The sequence below is a fragment of the Coenobita brevimanus genome, chromosome 35, assembly GCF_032717465.1.
Source record: "Coenobita brevimanus isolate Jiangsu-jjx chromosome 35, ASM3271746v2, whole genome shotgun sequence".
In the NCBI taxonomy this organism is placed as follows: domain Eukaryota; kingdom Metazoa; phylum Arthropoda; class Malacostraca; order Decapoda; family Coenobitidae; genus Coenobita; species Coenobita brevimanus.
In genome coordinates, this window is record NC_136988.1 from 18,839,197 (window position 1) to 18,859,335 (window position 20,139).

The following is a 20,139-nucleotide window of genomic DNA, read 5'->3' on the forward strand; positions in this document are numbered from 1 at the left end:
GTGGGAAAGCCCGGTCTCGGCCGTGGCCTTCCTTAGGGACTCGGGGCTGTTCGGCCAGACTGCCTAGGGAACAACTACTACTACTACTACTACTACAGATGAAAACAGTCACTTCTTCCACTTATTATTGTCCGATTTACACTTACAAAAGTTGATTTACAGGTCGACAGTCATCTCCTGCGTTTGTATTAAGGGAGGTCGATTCGCACCTGTCGATTTACACAAACGGGTCGATTTACAGGTGGACTCGACCATTTTCTGTATTTACATTGACTGAGGTCGATTTACACACAGGTCGATTTGCACAGGGGTCGATTTACACAGGGGTCGATTTACACAGGGGTCGATTTACACAGGCGTCGATTTTACACAGAGGTCGATTTTACACAGAGGTCGAGTTTACACAGGTCGATTTTACACAGAGGTCGATTTTACACAGAGGTCGATTTACACAGGTCGATTTACAGGTGGAAACAGTCACTTCCTCCAGTTATATTAAGAGGTCGATTTATACAAACGATGGTCGATTTACAGGTAAAAGCACGGTCGATTTCCACCAATCGATTTTCACAGAGGTCGATTTTAACAGACGTCAATTTTCACAGAGGTCGATTTACACAGGTCGATTTACATAGGTCGATTTACACAGGTAGATTTACACAGAGGTCGATTTCGGAGGTCGAGTTCGGAGGTCGATTTACATATACAAGTCTAGTTCGGAGGTCGATTTCCACAAACGAAGGTCGATTTACACAGGTCGATTTACACAGGTTGATTTACACAGAGGTCGATTTACACAGAAGGCGATTTACACAAGTCGATTTACACACACAGGTCGAGTTCGGGGGTCGAGGGGAGGTCGGGCGAAGCAGGAGGGTCGATGCAAACCACCTGTCGACGTCGAGTACAGTGAAAGCAGTGTCCCCTCACCCAGGCGCGGGGGAGGGCGGGGCTGCCGTGACGTATGCACCCCACCGCCCAATCCCGCCCTTCCTCCCGCCCACCCGCGCCCAATCAGAAGGCTCCCTCATACCCCTAGGCGCCCAATCAGGCTTCCCCTCTTCACCCACGCTCAGCCAATCACGTAGCGCCGTTCTCTGGGCGATTTAGGAGGATTTTTCTGTAGTTCCTTCGCGTTGACTTTGAGATTTTCGTCCTTTTGCAGTTAATTTCACGTAGCTACGACTCTACATCTTAAGGGAGGTTTTTCGTCCTTTTTCAATATATTTCACGTAGGTAAGTAGTGGCTCTATATTTTAAAGGGGATTTTCGTCCTCTTGCAGTTATTTTCACGTAGCTAAGTGAAGAAAAAAAATCCGACGACTCTACACTCTACCGGAAATTTTCGTCCTTTTTTCAATACATTTCACGTAGATAAGTAGTGGGCATATCTCCTATGGGGGATTTTCGTCCTTTGGCAGTTAATTTCACGTAATTAAGTGAAGGAAAATAATCCTACGACTCTACATACTAGCGTGGATTTTTCGTCCGTTCGCAGCTTATTTCACGTAGTTCAGTGGCAGAAAAAGATAATGCTACGGCTCTACGTCGTGTCCATAGCACTTCTTCGTGACTAGCATCTTGTCCTTTTTGCAGCTTATTTCACGTAGCTCAGTGGCAGAAAAATATAATGTTACGGCTCTACGTCCTTTCCATAGCACTTCTTCGTGACTAGCATCATATTCTTGTGCTAATACAGTCCCACAACTCAGCCTTCAAGATGGAGAGATGGTGATTTTAGGCCAAGTAACAGGAGCACAGTAGTTTTCCCCTATCAATAAATTCGTCATATATGGTTGTAACCCTTGTGTATTTTATGTAATCTACGTCGGTGTTACAAAGGCATGAATAACAAGAAGCGGTGGCAAGGCCCAGCAAACCCGTGTCCGGCCGTCATTTTAGTGGTGAGGTATAAACACAACAGGATATCTAGTCAAAGATGTCACATATCAAATTTGGAGTAAATCAGGTGAAATTGACGATTTTATGCCCATTTGAAATTTTAGGCCCGACCCACCTGACACTGACCCCCCTACCGCTAACTGGGGGGTGACCCCCCTGATGTAATGAGGCATGTTATAGGACCCACCTGACACTGACCCCCCTACCGCTAACTGGGGGGTGACCCCCCTGATGTACTGAGTCATGTTATAGGACCCACCTGACACTGACCCCCCTACCGCTACCTGGGGGGTGACCCCCCTGATGTACTGAGGCATGTTATAGAACCCACCTGACACTGATCCCCCTACCACTAACTGGGGGGTGACCCCCCTGATGTACTGAGGCATGTTATAGGACCCACCTGACACTGATCCCCCTACCGCTAACTGGGGGGTGACCCCCCTGATGTACTGAGGCATGTTATAGGACCCACCTGACACTGACCGCTAACTGGGGGGTGACCCCCCTGATGTAATGAGGCATGTTATAGGATGCAGATTTGAAAGATGCACCTTTAGGGTTGGGTTTATGTCGATGTGACCAATTGGAAAGCAGTTTGGGCACAAAAGAAAGACTTTTTTTTTTTTTTTTTTTTTTTTTTACATTTTTTGGGCCTACAGCCTGGGCCATACCCCAATTTAGCCCAAAATGTAATCAGGTGATCAGAAGGTCATAGCCCATCATATCTGTGATTGGAGTGAATATCGCACCGATGGTTTTCGCCTAAAGTTAACAGACAGATAGACAGACAGACACAGGCAGACAGACAGACCGACAGACCGACAGACAGACAGACAGACCTAATGAAAGCAATACCCGTCCCCGAGCACCTCCGGGGCGGGGACGGGTAATTATACAGAAGAAAAGTACGATGTGAAAAGGAAAATAAATCACCGAAGAAAAGGTGCAAAGGAGCCTCTGTTGTTGTTATTGTTGTTGTTTGTTGTTGTTATTGTTTTTATTATAATTATTATTATTATTATTATTATTATTATTATTATTATCATTATTGTTGTTGTTTTGTTGTTGTTGTTTTGTACATTATTATTATTATTATTATTATTATTATTATTATTATTATTGTTGTTGTTATTGTTATTATTATTATTATTAATAATATTATTGTTATCATTATTATTATTATTATTATTATTATTATTGTTGTTGTTATTGTTATTATTATTATTATTATTATTATTATTATTATTATTATTATTACTATTGTTGTTGCTGTTGTTGTTGGGACGTGTGTATAACCAGGCAGTGGAGTCGCCTGGTTATATAACATTGCATATTATTATAGTCCTGTACTCCTGTCACTATGACTTGGCCTAAAATTGCTCTCTCTCTCCACTTTCAGTCTTAATTGTGAGAAAATATTACCGCAGTTCATGCTAGTCACGAAGAAGTGCCATGGGAAGGATGTAGAGCCGTTGCATTGTCTTTCTCTGCCACTGAGCTACGTGTAATAAGCTGCAAAAGGACAAGATGCTAGTCACGAAGAAGTGCTATGGGAGGGATGTAGAGCCGTAGTATTGTCTTTTTCTGCCACTGAGCTACGTGAAATAAGCTGCAAAAGGACAAGATGCTAGTCACGAAGAAGTGCTATGGGAAGGATGTTGAGCCGTAGTATTGTCTTTTTCTGTCACTGAGCTACGTGAAATAAGCTGCAAAAGGACAAGATGCTAGTCACGAAGAAGTGCTATGGGAAGGATGTTGAGCCGTAGTATTGTCTTTTTCTGCCACTGAGCTACGTGAAATAAGCTGCAAAAGGACAAGATGCTAGTCACGAAGAAGTGCTATGGGAAGGATGTTGAGCCGTAGTATTGTCTTTTTCTGCCACTGAGCTACGTGAAATAAGCTGCAAAAGGACAAGATGCTAGTCACGAAGAAGTGCTATGGGAAGGATGTTGAGCCGTAGTATTGTCTTTTTCTGCCACTGAGCTACGTGAAATAAGCTGCAAAAGGACAAGATGCTAGTCACGAAGAAGTGCTATGGGAAGGATGTTGAGCCGTAGTATTGTCTTTTTCTGCCACTGAGCTACGTGAAATAAGCTGCAAAAGGACAAGATGCTAGTCACGAAGAAGTGCTATGGGAAGGATGTTGAGCCGTAGTATTGTCTTTTTCTGCCACTGAGCTACGTGAAATAAGCTGCAAAAGGACAAGATGCTAGTCACGAAGAAGTGCTATGGGAAGGATGTTGAGCCGTAGTATTGTCTTTTTCTGCCACTGAGCTACGTGAAATAAGCTGCAAAAGGACAAGATGCTAGTCACGAAGAAGTGCTATGGGAAGGATGTAGAGCCGTAGTATTGTCTTTTTCTGCCACTGAGCTACGTGAAATAAGCTGCAAAAGGACAAGATGCTAGTCACGAAGAAGTGCTATGGGAAGGATGTTGAGCCGTAGTATTGTCTTTTTCTGCCACTGAGCTACGTGAAATAAGCTGCAAAAGGACAAGATGCTAGTCACGAAGAAGTGCTACGGGAAGGATGTAGAGCCGTAGTATTGTCTTTTTCTGCCACTGAGCTACGTGAAATAAGCTGCAAAAGGACAAGATGCTAGTCACGAAGAAGTGCTACGGGAAGGATGTAGAGCCGTAGTATTGTCTTTTTCTGCCACTGAGCTACGTGAAATAAGCTGCAAAAGGACAAGATGCTAGTCACGAAGAAGTGCTATGGGAAGGATGTAGAGCCGTAGTATTGTCTTTTTCTGCCACTGAGCTACGTGAAATAAGCTGCAAAAGGACAAGATGCTAGTCACGAAGAAGTGCTATGGGAAGGATGTAGAGCCGTAGTATTGTCTTTTTCTGCCACTGAGCTACGTGAAATAAGCTGCAAAAGGACAAGATGCTAGTCACGAAGAAGTGCTACGGGAAGGATGTTGAGCCGTAGTATTGTCTTTTTCTGCCACTGAGCTACGTGAAATAAGCTGCAAAAAGGACAAGATGCTAGTCACGAAGAAGTGCTATGGGAAGGATGTAGAGCCGTAGTATTGTCTTTTTCTGCCACTGAGCTACGTGAAATAAGCTGCAAAAGGACAAGATGCTAGTCACGAAGAAGTGCTATGGGAAGGATGTAGAGCCGTAGTATTGTCTTTTTCTGCCACTGAGCTACGTGAAATAAGCTGCAAAAGGACAAGATGCTAGTCACGAAGAAGTGCTATGGGAAGGATGTAGAGCCGTAGTATTGTCTTTTTCTGCCACTGAGCTACGTGAAATAAGCTGCAAAAGGACGAAAATCTAGTCCAACTTAATGGAAGCTCCCTAACACCTTTTCCTAAGCGATTTATTTTGTTTATCACACCTTATAACCCCTTCCTCTGCCACATAAATCCTGCTAATATCGCCATACTCTGCCTAAATAGTGTAGAAGAGGGAGATTAACCGGCCACATCCAAAAATAAATCGCTAAGGAAGAGGTGTTAGGGAGCTTCTTTAACCAATAATATTACGGGCAGAGGTAGAAGGTCTAAAGTCTATTGGGCGATAGATAGACAGATAGGTAGGTAGGTAGATAGATAGACAGGTAGGTAGATAGATAGGTAGGTAGGTAGGTAGGTAGATAGATAGATAGATAGATAGATAGACAGATAGATGGTGGTAATGGAATGAGTGATATAAGCAAAATAAATCGCTTAGGAAAAGGTGTTAGGGAGTATTTTGGGGTCTAGATGAACCATACTCCATTCACTTTAACTTGCAATAAGACGATACTACCGCCCTGCAACCCTTTTCAGAGCACTTCTTCGTGACTAGCATTACAGATCGATTTTCAAGATGGAGAGATGACAATTTTTTCGCCTAGTTAAAGTGAACAGAATGTAGGTAGGCGGAAATGTATACACACACACACACACACACACACACACACACACACACACACACACACACACACACACACACACATTTTTCATACACATACACACAAACACTCATTCATACATACATGCTTACACACACACACACACACACACACACACACACACACACACACACACACACACACACACACACACACACACACACACACACACACACACACACACACACACACACACACACACACACTCCTTCCTGGTAGACCAACCTGAGCAGTGGCCTCGTCGCCTGGCCATCTGTACAAACAATACCCCCCCCCCGCATAAAATCTCCCCCCAGAACACACACACACACACACACACACACACACACACACACACACACACACATTTATTCATACATACATACATACTTCAACACACAAGGGATGAGGCTATGGCACACCTAATGTCTGACTTGGTTCGTATCTCTGACTGGGGTAAAAATAATCTGGTTGTTTTTAATGCATCAAAGACTCAGTTCTTACACCTATCAACCCGACAAAATCTTCCACAGGTATACCCACTAATGTTTAACAATATTCAGCTTAATCCTGCATCATCCTTGAACATGCTTGTGGTTTCATTTACTCGGGACTTATCTTGGAAAGATCATATTACATCTCTTGTAAAATCTGCTTCCAAGAGATTAGGTGTGCTAAGCAGACTCCGTTCCTTCTTTACCCCTGCACAATTGTTGACTCTATACAGGGGTTTTATCCGCCCCTGTGTGGGGAGGCTACCCACATACAGCTCTTCTCAATAGGGTGGAGTCAAAGGCTTTTCGTCTCATTAACTCTCCCCCTCTTACTGACTCCCTTCAACCTCTGTCTCTTCGCCTCTTTATCTCTTTTCTATCACTACTTCAATGGTCACTGCTCCTCTTACTGACTCCCTTCAACCTCTGTCTCTTCGCCACACTGTTGCATCTTTATCTCTTTTCTATCGCTACTTTAATGGTCACTGCTCCTCTTACTGACTCCCTTCAACCTCTGTCTCTTCGCCACACTGTTGCATCTTTATCTCTTTTCTATCGTTACTTCAATGGTCACTGCTCCTCTTACTGACTCCCTTCAACCTCTGTCTCTTCGCCGCACTGTTGCATCTTTATCTCTTTTCTATCGCTACTTTAATGGTCACTGCTCCTCTGAACTGTCTGCTTGCATTCCTCCACCTCTACGACGGGCGCGTAGCACCCGTCTGGCAGCAAACTCTCATTCCTTTTCTGTCCAACTCTCTAATGCAAGAGTTAACCGTTACTCCCAGTCCTTCATTTATGCAACAGGTCAACTCTGGAACTGTCTCCCTCTGTCTGTATTTCCTGCTTCCTATGATCTCCAGTCTTTCAAACGCAGTGTGTCCAGGCATCTCGAAATGAACGCATCTTGAATTTGGCTCTCTTTTGTATTGTTTTTGTTTTTTTCTTGGAATGGGTTTGCGGACTCCTGGCCTTAGGTTCCTTCTTCATTGCATAATAAAAATAAGCATACATGCATACAGGTATATACTTGTATATTATCTGTCTGTCTGCCTGTCACTCTATCTATCTATCTATCTGTCTCAGTGTGCCTCTTTATCTATCCATCCATCCATCCATCCATCTGTCTGTCTGTCTGTCTATCTGTTTATCTATCTGTCTGTCTGTCTGTCTGTCTATCTGTATCTATCCATTCATTCATTCATTTACTCATTCACTCATCCATCCATCCATCCATCTGTCATTCTATCTATCTGTCTACCTATCTATCTACCTACCTATCTGTCTATTCTGTCTGTCTGTCTGTCTGTCTATCAATGTCTGTCTGTCTTTCTACCTATCTATCTACCTATATATCTATTCTGTCTGTCAGTTTATCTATCTATTTATCTATCTATCAGTCTGTCAATCAATCAGTCTATCTATCTATCTATCTGTCTAAACCTGCATCATTTACATCTTTCTCCCGCTGCCACACACACGCCCACACCAGGAGACTGAGCCGTAAAAATTTCCTAGGTTAATAGACGTTAATTACGCCTATTTTTCATGCCTTTTTTCATAGTTAGGGCAATTAGTGAATAGAAAATGGGTATAATTACTTTTTAAAGGATAATTTGTAGGTTTATTGTTATTATTATTATTATTATTAATATTGTTGTTGTTGTTATTATTATTATTATTATTATTGTTTTTATTATTGCTATTATTATTATTGTTGTTGTTTTTATTATTGCTATTATTATTGTTATTGTTATTATTATTATTATTGTTGTTGTTATTATTATTATTATTATTGTTGTTTTTGTTTATTATTATTATTATTATTATTATAATTATTATTATTGTTATTATTATTATTATTATTATTATTGTTGTTGTTTTTGTTTATTATTATTATTATCATTATTATTATTATTATTATTATTATTATTACCGGTACTATTCCTCTCTCTCTCTCTCTCTCTCTCTAGCGTGAAACAGGCAAGGTTAACGTACATGGGTGATTTACAGCAGTTAGTGCTGGAATTATACGGGATATTCGTTTTCTGTGTCTGAGCTGTATTAGAGAAAATTGGGTTTAAAGGGTAGCTATTATAAATATGTAGAGGTTTAAATAAATAAATAATAATGATGATAATAATGATGATGATACTACTACTACTACTACTACTAATAATAATAATAATCAAATACTACTACTCTGCTACTACTACTAATAATAATGATCATAATAATAATAATAATAATAATAATAAACTAGTTTTTCCGTATTCTGTTTCTTAAAGAAGTTCCCTAACGCCTCTTCCTTAGCGATTTATTTTTGGATATGGCTGGTTAATATTCTTTTGTAGAGTATGGCGATATTAGAATGATTTATGTAACACAGAAAAGGTAGGTAAGGTGTGATGAGCATAATAAATCGCTAAGGAAGAGGTGTTACGGATCTTTAACCCACGAGAATGAGGGTCATAGTTGTGCATTTATTTTACTTATTAATCTTAAAGGATAATTAATAATGAATACAGAAAGATTAGTACTCTTTATTATTTTATTATTATTATTATTATTATTATTATTTGGACATGTGGAGAGAATGGAGAATGAAAGACTGACTAAGAGGGTGTATGTAGGTGAGGTGGAGGGAGAGGGAGGGGTAGACCGAGGATGAGGTGGAGGGATGGAGTTGAGAGGTATATGAGGGAGGGGGGAGTGAGTTGGGGGGAGGGTAGTCAAATGGTGGGTGACAGAGCGACTTGGAGGCTTTTTGTCAGCGTCCACCCTTTGCGGGATTAGGGCGTCGGGCTATAGATAGATAGATAGATTATTATTATTATTATTATCATTATTATTATTGTTGTTGTTGTTGTTTTTATTATTATTATTATTATTATTATTATTATTATTATTAATATCATCATTATCATTATTGTCATTATCATTACCATTATTATTATTATTATTATTATTATTATTATTATTATTATTATCATTATTGTTATTATCATTACCATTATTATTATTATTATTATTATTATTATTATTACCACTAGCACAAGTAAAGGAACATAAATAAAACACAGTGTACAGAAAGATGCAATTACCCTTTATTATTTATTACACGGGTAAATAAAGACATGGGAGCCACTTATCGAATTATCCATTTATAATTACTGCATCCCTCCTGAGAGACGCCTACCATACTCCTCTCACTCTCCCTTGGCCCGTAACACTTCTTCGTGACTAGGATCAGTTTCTAGTACACACCTCTTCAGGCGATTCTAGGCCAAGTTAGAGTGAAGAGAGTATAGATTTTTATATATGTAATTCCTGCCTATTATTATTATTATTATTATTTTTTTTTAATATTAAAGTATGGAGGTCAGGTGAGGATGGCTGATTAGTTTTGAGGTCAATCCAGGTCATCTTTGGCTACCTTTAGACGGTTTTTCCTCACCTCAGAGGGGGTTTGTGGCTATGGAGGGGTTGATTTGGGGGGGCCTCTCACCCCTCCCCTACTTCCAACACCCCCCCTGGGCTTTATAAATCGTCTTTGGAGCGAGGTTAATATACAGGTGACATGCGGTAATTAGGAGAGAGAGAACACCTGGTCGAGTGAGAACACCTGGTCGAGTGAGAACACCTGGTCGAGTAAGCATACCTGGTCGAGTGAGAACACCTGGTCGAGTGAGAACACCTGGTCGAGTGAGAGAACCTGGTCGAGTGAGAACACCTGGTCGAGTAAGCATACCTGGTCGAGCGAGAACACCTGGTCGAGTGAGAACACCTGGTCGAGTGAGAGGAATACCTAGTCACATCTCTTACCCTTAACACCCTTCCTTAAGTGATTTATTTTTACACACAAAGCCTCATTGCTCTCTCCTATATTCCAGCCTTTATATAATTATTGACAGGAGAATGCATAAAGGGAAAATTAGCACTCCATTTGCAAAAATAAATCGCTAAAGGACAGGTCTTAGGGGACACCAAAGAGTGAGAAACCCACCCTTAACCCCTTCAGCTCGATGACGTGATCTGTACTTTATTCCTACCTTCAGACCATTTTGCCCCATTTCAGACTATTTTGCCCCATTTCAGACGATTTCCCCATTTCAGACGATTTCCCCCATTTCGGACTCCCTCATTTCAGACGATTTTGCCCCATTTCAGACGATTTCCCTCATTTCAGACGATTTCCCTCATTTCAGACGATTTCCCCTATTTCAGACGATTTCCCTCATTTCAGACTATTTCCCCATTTCAGACGATATCCCTTATTTCAGACGATTTCCCCATTTCAGACGATTTCCCTCATTTCAGACGATTGCCCCATTTCAGACCATAGTATGAGACAGGTAGAGTCCACTGGGTTCACGTTCAGATGAGCTGGGGTTTGCTACTACTACTACTACTACTACGACTACTACCACGACTACTACTACTACTACTACTACGACTACTACTACGACTACTACTACTACGACTACTACTACGACTACTACTACTACTACTACCACCACCACCATGACTACTACTACTACTACTACTACTATGACTACTACCACGACTACTACTACTACTACTACTATGACTACTACCACGACTACTACTACTACTACTATGACTACTACTACTACTATGACTACTACTACGACTACTACGACTACTACTACTACTACTACTACTACTACTACCACCACCACGACTACTACTACTACTGCTACTACCACCACCATTACTACTACTACTACTACTACTACTACCACCACCACCACCATGACTACTACTACTACTACTACTACTACCACGACTACTACTACTACAAGTACTACTACTACTACTACTACTACCACGACTACTACTACTACAAGTACTACTACTACGACTACTACTTTTACTACTACTACTACTACTACTACTACTACTACGACTACTACTTTTACTACTACTACTATTACTTTTACTACTACTACTACCACTACCACGAGACATATCCCAAGTTGAATAAAATCGTCTGGTAGGAATGTAGAGCCCAGTGGGTTCACGTTCAAATGAGCCGGGGTTTGCATCAACTACTACTACTACTATGACTACTACAACAACAACAACAACAACTACTACTACTACTACTACTACTACTACTACTTGGCCTATCCGAAGTTTAATAAAATCGTCTGGTAGGAAGATGCGGAACATCCATCACCCGACTTCATAGGGTCAATAAATGCCTCTCTCTCTCTCTGTCTGTCTGTCTCTCTCTCTCTCTCTCTCTCTCTCTCTCTCTCTCTCTCTCATAATGCTACTTACGGAACACACAACAGGCTTTCTCTGGCGTGGGAGACTCCGGAACACTTTCTCCTTAGCGGATTATTTTAACCATTGGGGATTTTGATTTTCGTTTTCTCTCCAATTAATTTTTTCAGCATGGTTTTTGACTTGGGGGGGGGAGGTTAGATGTAGCCTTGATAAACCCACTCGCTAAGAGAGACTTTTTTTTTTGGAGTTACATAAAATTGCACGGCGGCACCACTGGAAAAAAATCTTATGGGAGAAGTTAATATTTTAGTGAACGACATTATTTTACAGATTTCAAAAAGTAGCATTAGAATTTGTATAAGTGATATATAAAAAAAAAATTACCATCAGGAAATAGCAGAAGTAGTGCCACGAAATGTTCCACTATCAGGGAAAATACGGCTGTGTCAAAATGGAGGTCACCTGAAGGGGTTGAGGGGAGGGGGGCAGGTGGGAACAGCCAAAGATGGAAGGAAGGAACACCTGTGTAAGCAATGTGGTGATTACCGTCCCTCCGCTCCCCTCATTAAGGGTGATTTTGCTTTATTCTACTCCTTGATCTTGTACATCTGTCATGTCCTTAGGAGGAGACTCAAGAAGTAAATATATATTGACAATTGGCGATTCTTAAAATTTCTCTGCATTTCCAGCCGTATGAATGGATCTTGAATATGGCTCTCTCAGTAACTAAAAATCTATCTTTCTATTTATTGCCAGACGCCTTAATCCCGTAAGGGGTGGTCACAAACAAGTCGCCTCCATGTCGCCCTGTCCCCCGCCATTTCACTGCCCTGCTCCCAGCTCACACCCCCCTCTCTCATCTACCTCTCCACTCCAGCCCTCCATCTCATCCTTGGCCTCCCCCTCCCTCTCCCCCCCTCCACCTCACTCACATACACTCTCCTCGTCAGTCTCTCGCTCTCCATCCTCTCCATTCTTCCAGTGCAATGACGACTTTTTTTGTTTTTCACCTCGTGCCAGATTTAAAAAAAAAAAAAAAAAAAGCTTACGATCCATTTCCTCTAATAATTCACATTTCCATTTGCAGGAAAGACGAGACGTGGGAAATTCTGGTACTCTTTTCCTTTTTCCTTCCTGTGAAACGAAATAACATGTTAATTTTCCAGTCAAAAGAAAGGTATATTTTTCGGTACTGGAGGCAAATGAAACACGGAAGGATTTAATATTCTTATCAGACTATTCAACTCGAGATAGTTTTTCCCTTGTAACTCAGATTTATTTCTTTTCTCCATTTCAGAAACGACGAAAGACAGGAAGATTCAACAGCCACAGACAGGACCAGGAACTGATGTGAGTATGTGTTTGAAGCTGTCTATTGCCACTTCACTCCAGTGGCTATTGTGGAAATTCTTGTAAACTACTTCGATGGCTTATGTGGAAATTCTTGCTGCCTCCAGGCGAGTTCATTAATATTAAGGTAGATTTTTGGAACTGCAGGGGTTCTGGATGCCCCCCATTAACCCTCAGCTGAATAAAATCGTCTGGAGGTAGCAAGACTACGAGAATGTTGGGTCAAGAAGCTCGTAGATAAACCCGCTTGAAAAAACTGCTTCCAGAATTATATTAGTTATCTGTACCAAGAATCTGATGGTGTAGGAATTCTGGATATTAACCCTGTAACCCCAAAAGCAAAAGTTACTACATTATTTTGGCACTCAGTGATAGAGATGGGAATTTTCAGATACCTTTAACCAGTTATTAATACCTTAAAGCAGACGTGGGTAATTCCTGTGGCCCGGGTAACTGTTTCTTATAAATTGCTTTAAAAATACCACGATGAATTATTTAAGAGAAAATCTACTTAATGAAATCGCCTGAAAGTCACCGTTTCTGCGCCATAACGAAGACAGATTTTAACATCTTGCCTGGTAGATTTTTGGAGGGTACTTTCATTTTATTATACCCTTGTGGATTCTGATGGGATTATTCTGGCGAACTTTGCTTAGTTCCCTCACTCCGACCTCCAGTTAAATACATAGTTACGTCATCGCAGTTAAGTAGTTATTGAATAAAGCACATCGCCCTGTGTAATAACCCCAGTGAATGACTCGAGGACTACGATGAATACAGATGAATGGAGGATTTTCTCTACTATAACTTGGAATGAGATACTGAAGTGGTAACACAGTGAGCTGGGCATAACATTCTAACTTACAAATGGTGAAAATAGTATTGGTGTCTTGTCAGTGAGTTCTGTGTAAAATAGTTTGTGCGATGGTTGGATAGACTCAAGGGATACGTATATTTTTATTTACACCAGTCTCATTCATTCAGTCATCATCATCATCACCATCATCACCATCATCATCATCATCATCATCACCATCGTCATCATCATCACCATCCTAAGCAAAATCTGTTCCATCTCATAATTCCTGTTTTACATTCATTAATATCATCATCATCCATCATCATCTTGAGAATATATACAATACATTGGTCTCCATTGTCATCATCATCATCATCAACAACAACAGCATTTGTCACTGTCCATCATCATCATCATCATCATCATCAATATCATCATGATCAACACTTGACATTATATACAACCACCACACTACCATTATCATCATCATCATCATCATCATGCCCAGGCTAATTCATCTAAATATATACTTTTCCCAACATATATACATACATACATACACTATCATAACAAGGGAATTGACTTTCTCTTGACAATACCCTCACCTCGTACATACATCATCATCATCATTGTAAACATCGTACACATTAGATTTTTTGTACCTACATGCAACAGCGTCCTCTCATACATATATCATCATCATCATCATTAAAAGCAAGGGACATCACTGTTCTTTTACAGTACATTGACTTTCTTATGTCAGTCACGTCATCGTTCCTCTACATATTGAAAATCAGTAATTCCAACCAACTTTAATTACCTCCACCAGCGAAGTGGGAAGAGTTGTATTCACTTAGGTCTGTCCACACATTATCTTCAAAAGTTCTCAATAAATTTCAATGAAATTTTGTAGAAGGGTGGGTCATGAGCCAAGGCAGAACCGATGAAATTTTGGGACTGACCAGATCCAGATCCTTTTTAATGGCAGTGGCATTGGTGGAGTTATGTGCTCTCTAATTGCTTTCTAATTTTATACTGAATTTAGTGACATCTCTCGTTAACCCCTTGACTATTTGATGCTTCCATTTCTACTTGGGGGATTTTTTTCTAGATCCGAAAATATAGAAATAGATATCAATAACCCCTAGAATACCAGGGGCGTCTTCTATGCTGAAAAATAGTTTGGCGGCCGTAAGTATATATTACAAAACTACGCACATAAATTGAAGGAGTGTAGGATGATGCTGTTTCCAGACTAATTTAGGGAGATTCCAAAGTACTTCAGTTTTTGCCAATTAGTTTAGCTGTATTTCCTCAAGTCTGGACAGTTTTCAGACAGCTTAAAGTTCTGTTGATTGCAGCCATAGAAAATATATCGCAGTTTATCAACCTTGCTGGCTTAGACCTGCCTTCGTGTTCAGCTCATTCACCCACATTCATTCTCTTTGGTGTGTCACGTACAGCTCTCACATACATATCGCCAACCTACCATTTTGTATGTTTTGACACGCTAGATGAAATGTTTATAAATAATTTCAAACAGTGCGTATTCTTTTGCGCAAGTCTTATATAAAAATTTCTTGAATGATTTGTTTTCCTTATGGGTACTTAAGATTTTGTAACTTTTCCATTCACTGCATTTTGAAACACTGGACGAAACATCAAATATATTGTCAGCTTTCAGTGTGTATGCCTTCTCTCCTTAAGAATACAGCATGGAGACTGTAATGTATATGCAAAATAAATCGCATATGCAAGGGACTGTTTAGGAAGTAGTACTCCATTAATCCATTGGTGTTCAAGAAATCTTTACTGCATTCTTTCCATTGTGGGACGATTTAATTAAACCCAGGATAGAAGTCTCATATTGAAGGTTTAGGAATATCCTGTTAACTCCTGGAACACCATGATTAGTTTTATTCTTACTCCCCTCAAATGATTTTATGCAATTTCAGAAAATCTCGGACTGAAAAAGGTAATGCTGCTCACTGTTCATTCACCGACTCTCAGGTGATGATACGTATTGTGATCGCTGTAACATGACACAGTATAATCTACGTCTATACAGATTTCACAGCAATAAGTCGTGGCATCCCCAGAACTCCATACACGTCCCTTAAAGAGTTACTATGTTTAATTTATATACACTTATAAGGAATGATGGACCTACAGTTATAACAAATGACAGGCCTGATTCTTACGTGGTGGGTCTACAGTGGGTTACAACAAATGGTACGTTTCACTGCTTTAATCCAATGAAGTATTTTTATATTTCACTCTCGCTGTTATTAGTTTTTAATATTAGGACAGATTTCTTTTAGTTAAATGATTACTGAAGGTTTTATGTAACTCCTCAAACTGAAAAAGTCTGTCCATATCTGTAAAAAATTGGTGGTAATAACCGTACAAAATACATCATTGGACTGAAGCAATTAATTCACAACAAATGGCAGGCCTGGTACAACAAATGATAAGCCTATATTTCAACACTTACTGAGAGGGTTTGGATTCTGCAATATCAATGAAATAAGTACACCCAGATATATATACAGGGTCTCTCAAAATAATGCACGTACAATTTAGGGGAAACTCAGCTAATTACAGAGTACAGTAAAGGTATGGTTTAGATATATACAGAATAAATAGGAGTGAAGGGTGATCACAACTGCAATTTTAAGTTTTTCCTAAAATGTGTGTGTACATCCTTTTCAGACACCCTTTTTAATAGACAAAGTATTTACAAGTTTATTTTTACACATATGAGGGAATATAAGGGATGGCTAAACTCTTCAGTTCAATGACATTTCGTGTTTTAATCGTGCTCTCCAGATGGTTTTATTGAGCTTAGGATAGACTTTTCGATCTAAGAGGGATAGATTTAGTATTCATTAACCCCTTCACTGCCACGGGTCTTTCCTAAGGCCGGTTAACATCATTTGTGGTTGCCTGATTAAAATGAAGGACACATCATTGTCTCTGAGGGTTCAAAGGAAGATGCTCAGGTATGATTATATACGTTAGGTGTTTTTGTAAAGGGTTTATTGCTTGGAGCTGACCACATAAGGACTGATGAATAAGATGGCATAAAAATGTACATTATTTACATTCTGAAACAAAGTATGGTGAATGTTGACATTACAGTGCTGTTATTCAGGAGGCTTATACTGCTCGTTTTTTCACTGATACTTGTAAAATTAATGTGAAGTGAACCAGAACTGATTTGTATAGCACTGCCTGACTCAGATTTTTAGAAAAGTATTGTTCAGTATGGGTTACATTGAACTTTAGGGTAACAGTTCACTCTGTCAGATACACAGTGTTGTATACTGTTTTATTTGACAATCAGATATTTATGAAACTCTTTACATACATTGTGAAAAGTGTAATACGTTTCTATTGTCACATTACTGGGACTCAAAAATTAGCGTTCACCATCTCATTATTTATTGTTACGAGGTGGGTGTATATGTCCAATTATTGATATAAAAAAATTAACCAGAAGGAACTTATGGAATGGATGGTACTCTATAATGTGGTTGTCATAAAGTGGGTAAGTAATTTCTGATGGAAAGGATTTAGTTACAATAGCCTGTTCTCCCTCTGCAAAACTCATACCTCCTCACACGAACTCATTTGGATACATTCAGATTAAGTTTAGAAAGTGTTGTTTGATGATTCCCTCCCTCCCAGTCCAAGTCACCTTCCTTCATGTACTGCCTCTCACTTTGGCATATTGGAAAGTATCGAAAAGAATTTGGCTCTCTTTTGTACTGTTTTTCTTTTTTCTTGGAAGGAACAGTTTGCGGGTTTCTGGCCTTTGGTTCCTTCTTCCTTACACACACAAAAAAAATACAAGTACAGGCTGTAAAAAAAATGTATTGTCCTTTGTCTGTGCTCCGCTGTCTCTGCTACGGGATACGCTTATGCATTTATTCTTTCTTCAGCGGAAAGAAATCCCAGCAATAGAAGACGAGGATCCAACACGACTGATATTTTGCTACTATGGACCTGCTTAGATAATTGATACAGGTTAGCTTAAGATGGGGGGAGGGAGGGGAAAGCCAAGGATGAGATGGAGGGATGGAGTGGAGAAGTATATGAGGGAGGGGGAGGCCAAGGATGAGATGGAGGGATGGAGTGGAGAAGTATATGAGGGAGGGGGAGGCCAAGGATGAGATGGAGGGATGGAGTGGAGAGGTATATGAGAGAAGGGGGTGTTTGCTGGGAGCAGGACAGTTAAATGGCAGGGGACAGGGCGACATGGAGGCAATTTGTTTGTGGCCACCCCTTACGGGATTAACGCATCTGGCAATAGATAGACAGATAGAGTTAACAGGACGCAGGTGTAGCAGTGGTGATGGCAGGTGTGGCTAGGGTACACGTGGACAGGTAGACTGATGATGTGGACAGGTAAACTACTGGTAAACAAAACAAACAAACTAACACAGTAGACCAATTGAGAGGACGCGGTTGTAGTACAGTTACGAGGATGTGGTTGCAGTGGTGGTGGTGGTGAATGTGGTAGAGGTAGCTGATGTTATGAAGGCCTGGGGTGGTGGTGGTGTTGGTACAGGTGGAGGAAGCTTGGGACTCAGTAATTCACAAACTTAACGACATGGCACGCATTCACCTTTTATAAATACACCTTTCTGACTTACGATCTAGAATTCACCAATACATTTGCCGTTGTGACAGTTGCAGATGAGAGGGCGAAGTTGTGGTAGTGGTGGTTGTGGAGACGATTGTGGTAGAGATAGGCAGTGATACGGGGAAGTTGTGGTGGCGGTGGTTGTGGAGACGATTGTGGTAGAGACAGGCAGTGATACGGGGACACTATGTACTGGTGGTGGCAGGGGTGACTAAAGGGAGCTAATATAGGACCGTGAGAGTCAGTACTTCACGAATATCCCTCTCATGACATATTTCTGGCTTATAGCTGGGCTGGGAATGAGTTACAGGAGAGGGGCAGTTAAGGAGACGCAGTTGTTGTGGAGGTGGTGGCAGCTGTGGCGATGATGGTTGTGCTGATAGCCGATGGTACGGAGGCATAGGGCGCCTGGTGGTGTGGGTGGTGGGTGAAGGAGGCCTGGTGGCTCGGGGGATACGGCCTTGGCTCTCCAGACTTGATGAATGACGTGCTGAGAGTAGATACAACTGGAGTAACGATGATCTGTTGGGCAAATAAAGAGAAAAGTGAAGATTAGGGGTGAGGAAATGGTGACTGATGTGAGTATGGTGACTGGGATGTGTAGTGTGGTGACTGGAATGTGAGTATGGTGACTGGAATGTGAGTATGGTGACTGATGTGAGTATGGTGACTGGGATGTGAGTATGGTGACTGGGATGTGAGTATGGTGACTGGGATGTGTAGTATGATGACTGGGATGCGTAGTATGGTGACTGGGATGCGAGGATGGTGACTTGAATGTGAGTATGGTGACTGGGATGTGTAGTATGGTGACTGGGATGAGTGTGGTGACCGGAATGTGAGTATGGTGACTGGGATGTGAGTATGGTGACTGGGATGTGAGTATGGTGACTGGGATGTGAGTATGGTGACTGGCATGTAAGTATGGTGACCACTACGTTGCTAAAAAGTTAAGGTGAAATTTTACAGATTATTTTAACAGTTTCATATAAATTTACGGATCACACAAACTTTAAGGTCTTTCAAATTAATTATAAAACAAATATTACTTCGATTTTACTCTAACTTGGCCTAAAATTGCCATCCCTCCATCTTGAATACTGAGTTGTGGCGAGGGATTAGGGTGTGGAGTAGGGTGCTAGTCACGAAGAAGTGCCGTGGAAAGGATGTACAGCTGCACTATTATTCAGCCCCCGAGCTACGTGAAATAAGCTGCAAAAGGACGAAAATCTGGGCCAAGTTAAGGTGAAAGGAATATAGACGCAAAAATTGAGAGTTTTAGGATTTTTTTTTTCCCAGGAAGCACTAGAGGCGTTCGATATGCACTTTCATTTCCTAGTTCATCCTGCAGAAAAAATATATAACTTTAAGGTAATATTTGGCCTTCTAACTCGAAAATTTTAAACATAGGAGGAACAGAGGATTTGGGGAGACTCTGTACCCTTCCTTCCTTGTCCCTCCTCCAGAAAAAAAATCTTAAGACTCTACTTTCCTTGTCTTTATTTATTTATTTTATTTTTTGTTGAGAAGAGGAACTTGAGGCCCTTATTCTCGTGGGGTAAGGAGGCTCCCTAACCCCTCCTCCATAGCGATTTATTTTTGGATATGTACTAGTAGTAGTAGTAATAATAATAGTAGTGGTAGTAATAGTAGTAGTAGTAGTAGTAGTAGTAGTAACCCTGCGTTGAAGTTAGAGTGAATAGACAGTGTAAATAATGACACAGATAGTCAGATAGATAGTGTAGATAGACAGATAGGTAGATAGATAAATAGATAGATAGATAGATGGATAGATAGATAGATAGGTAG

At 40.5% G+C, this 20,139-nt stretch overlaps 1 protein-coding gene across 1 annotated transcript in view; it reads right to left on the reverse strand.

Annotated features, from left to right (window-relative positions):
* Positions 1-18,651: 18,651 nt before the first annotated feature.
* The window catches only part of LOC145396169 (dopamine receptor 2-like), a 133,784-nt gene continuing 132,296 nt past the window's right edge, over positions 18,652-20,139 (reverse strand). Inside the window, exon 3 of the mRNA XM_080269611.1 lies at positions 18,652-18,852. Coding sequence (XP_080125737.1) covers positions 18,652-18,852 — 201 coding nt within the window. The remainder of the gene's footprint in view (positions 18,853-20,139) is intronic.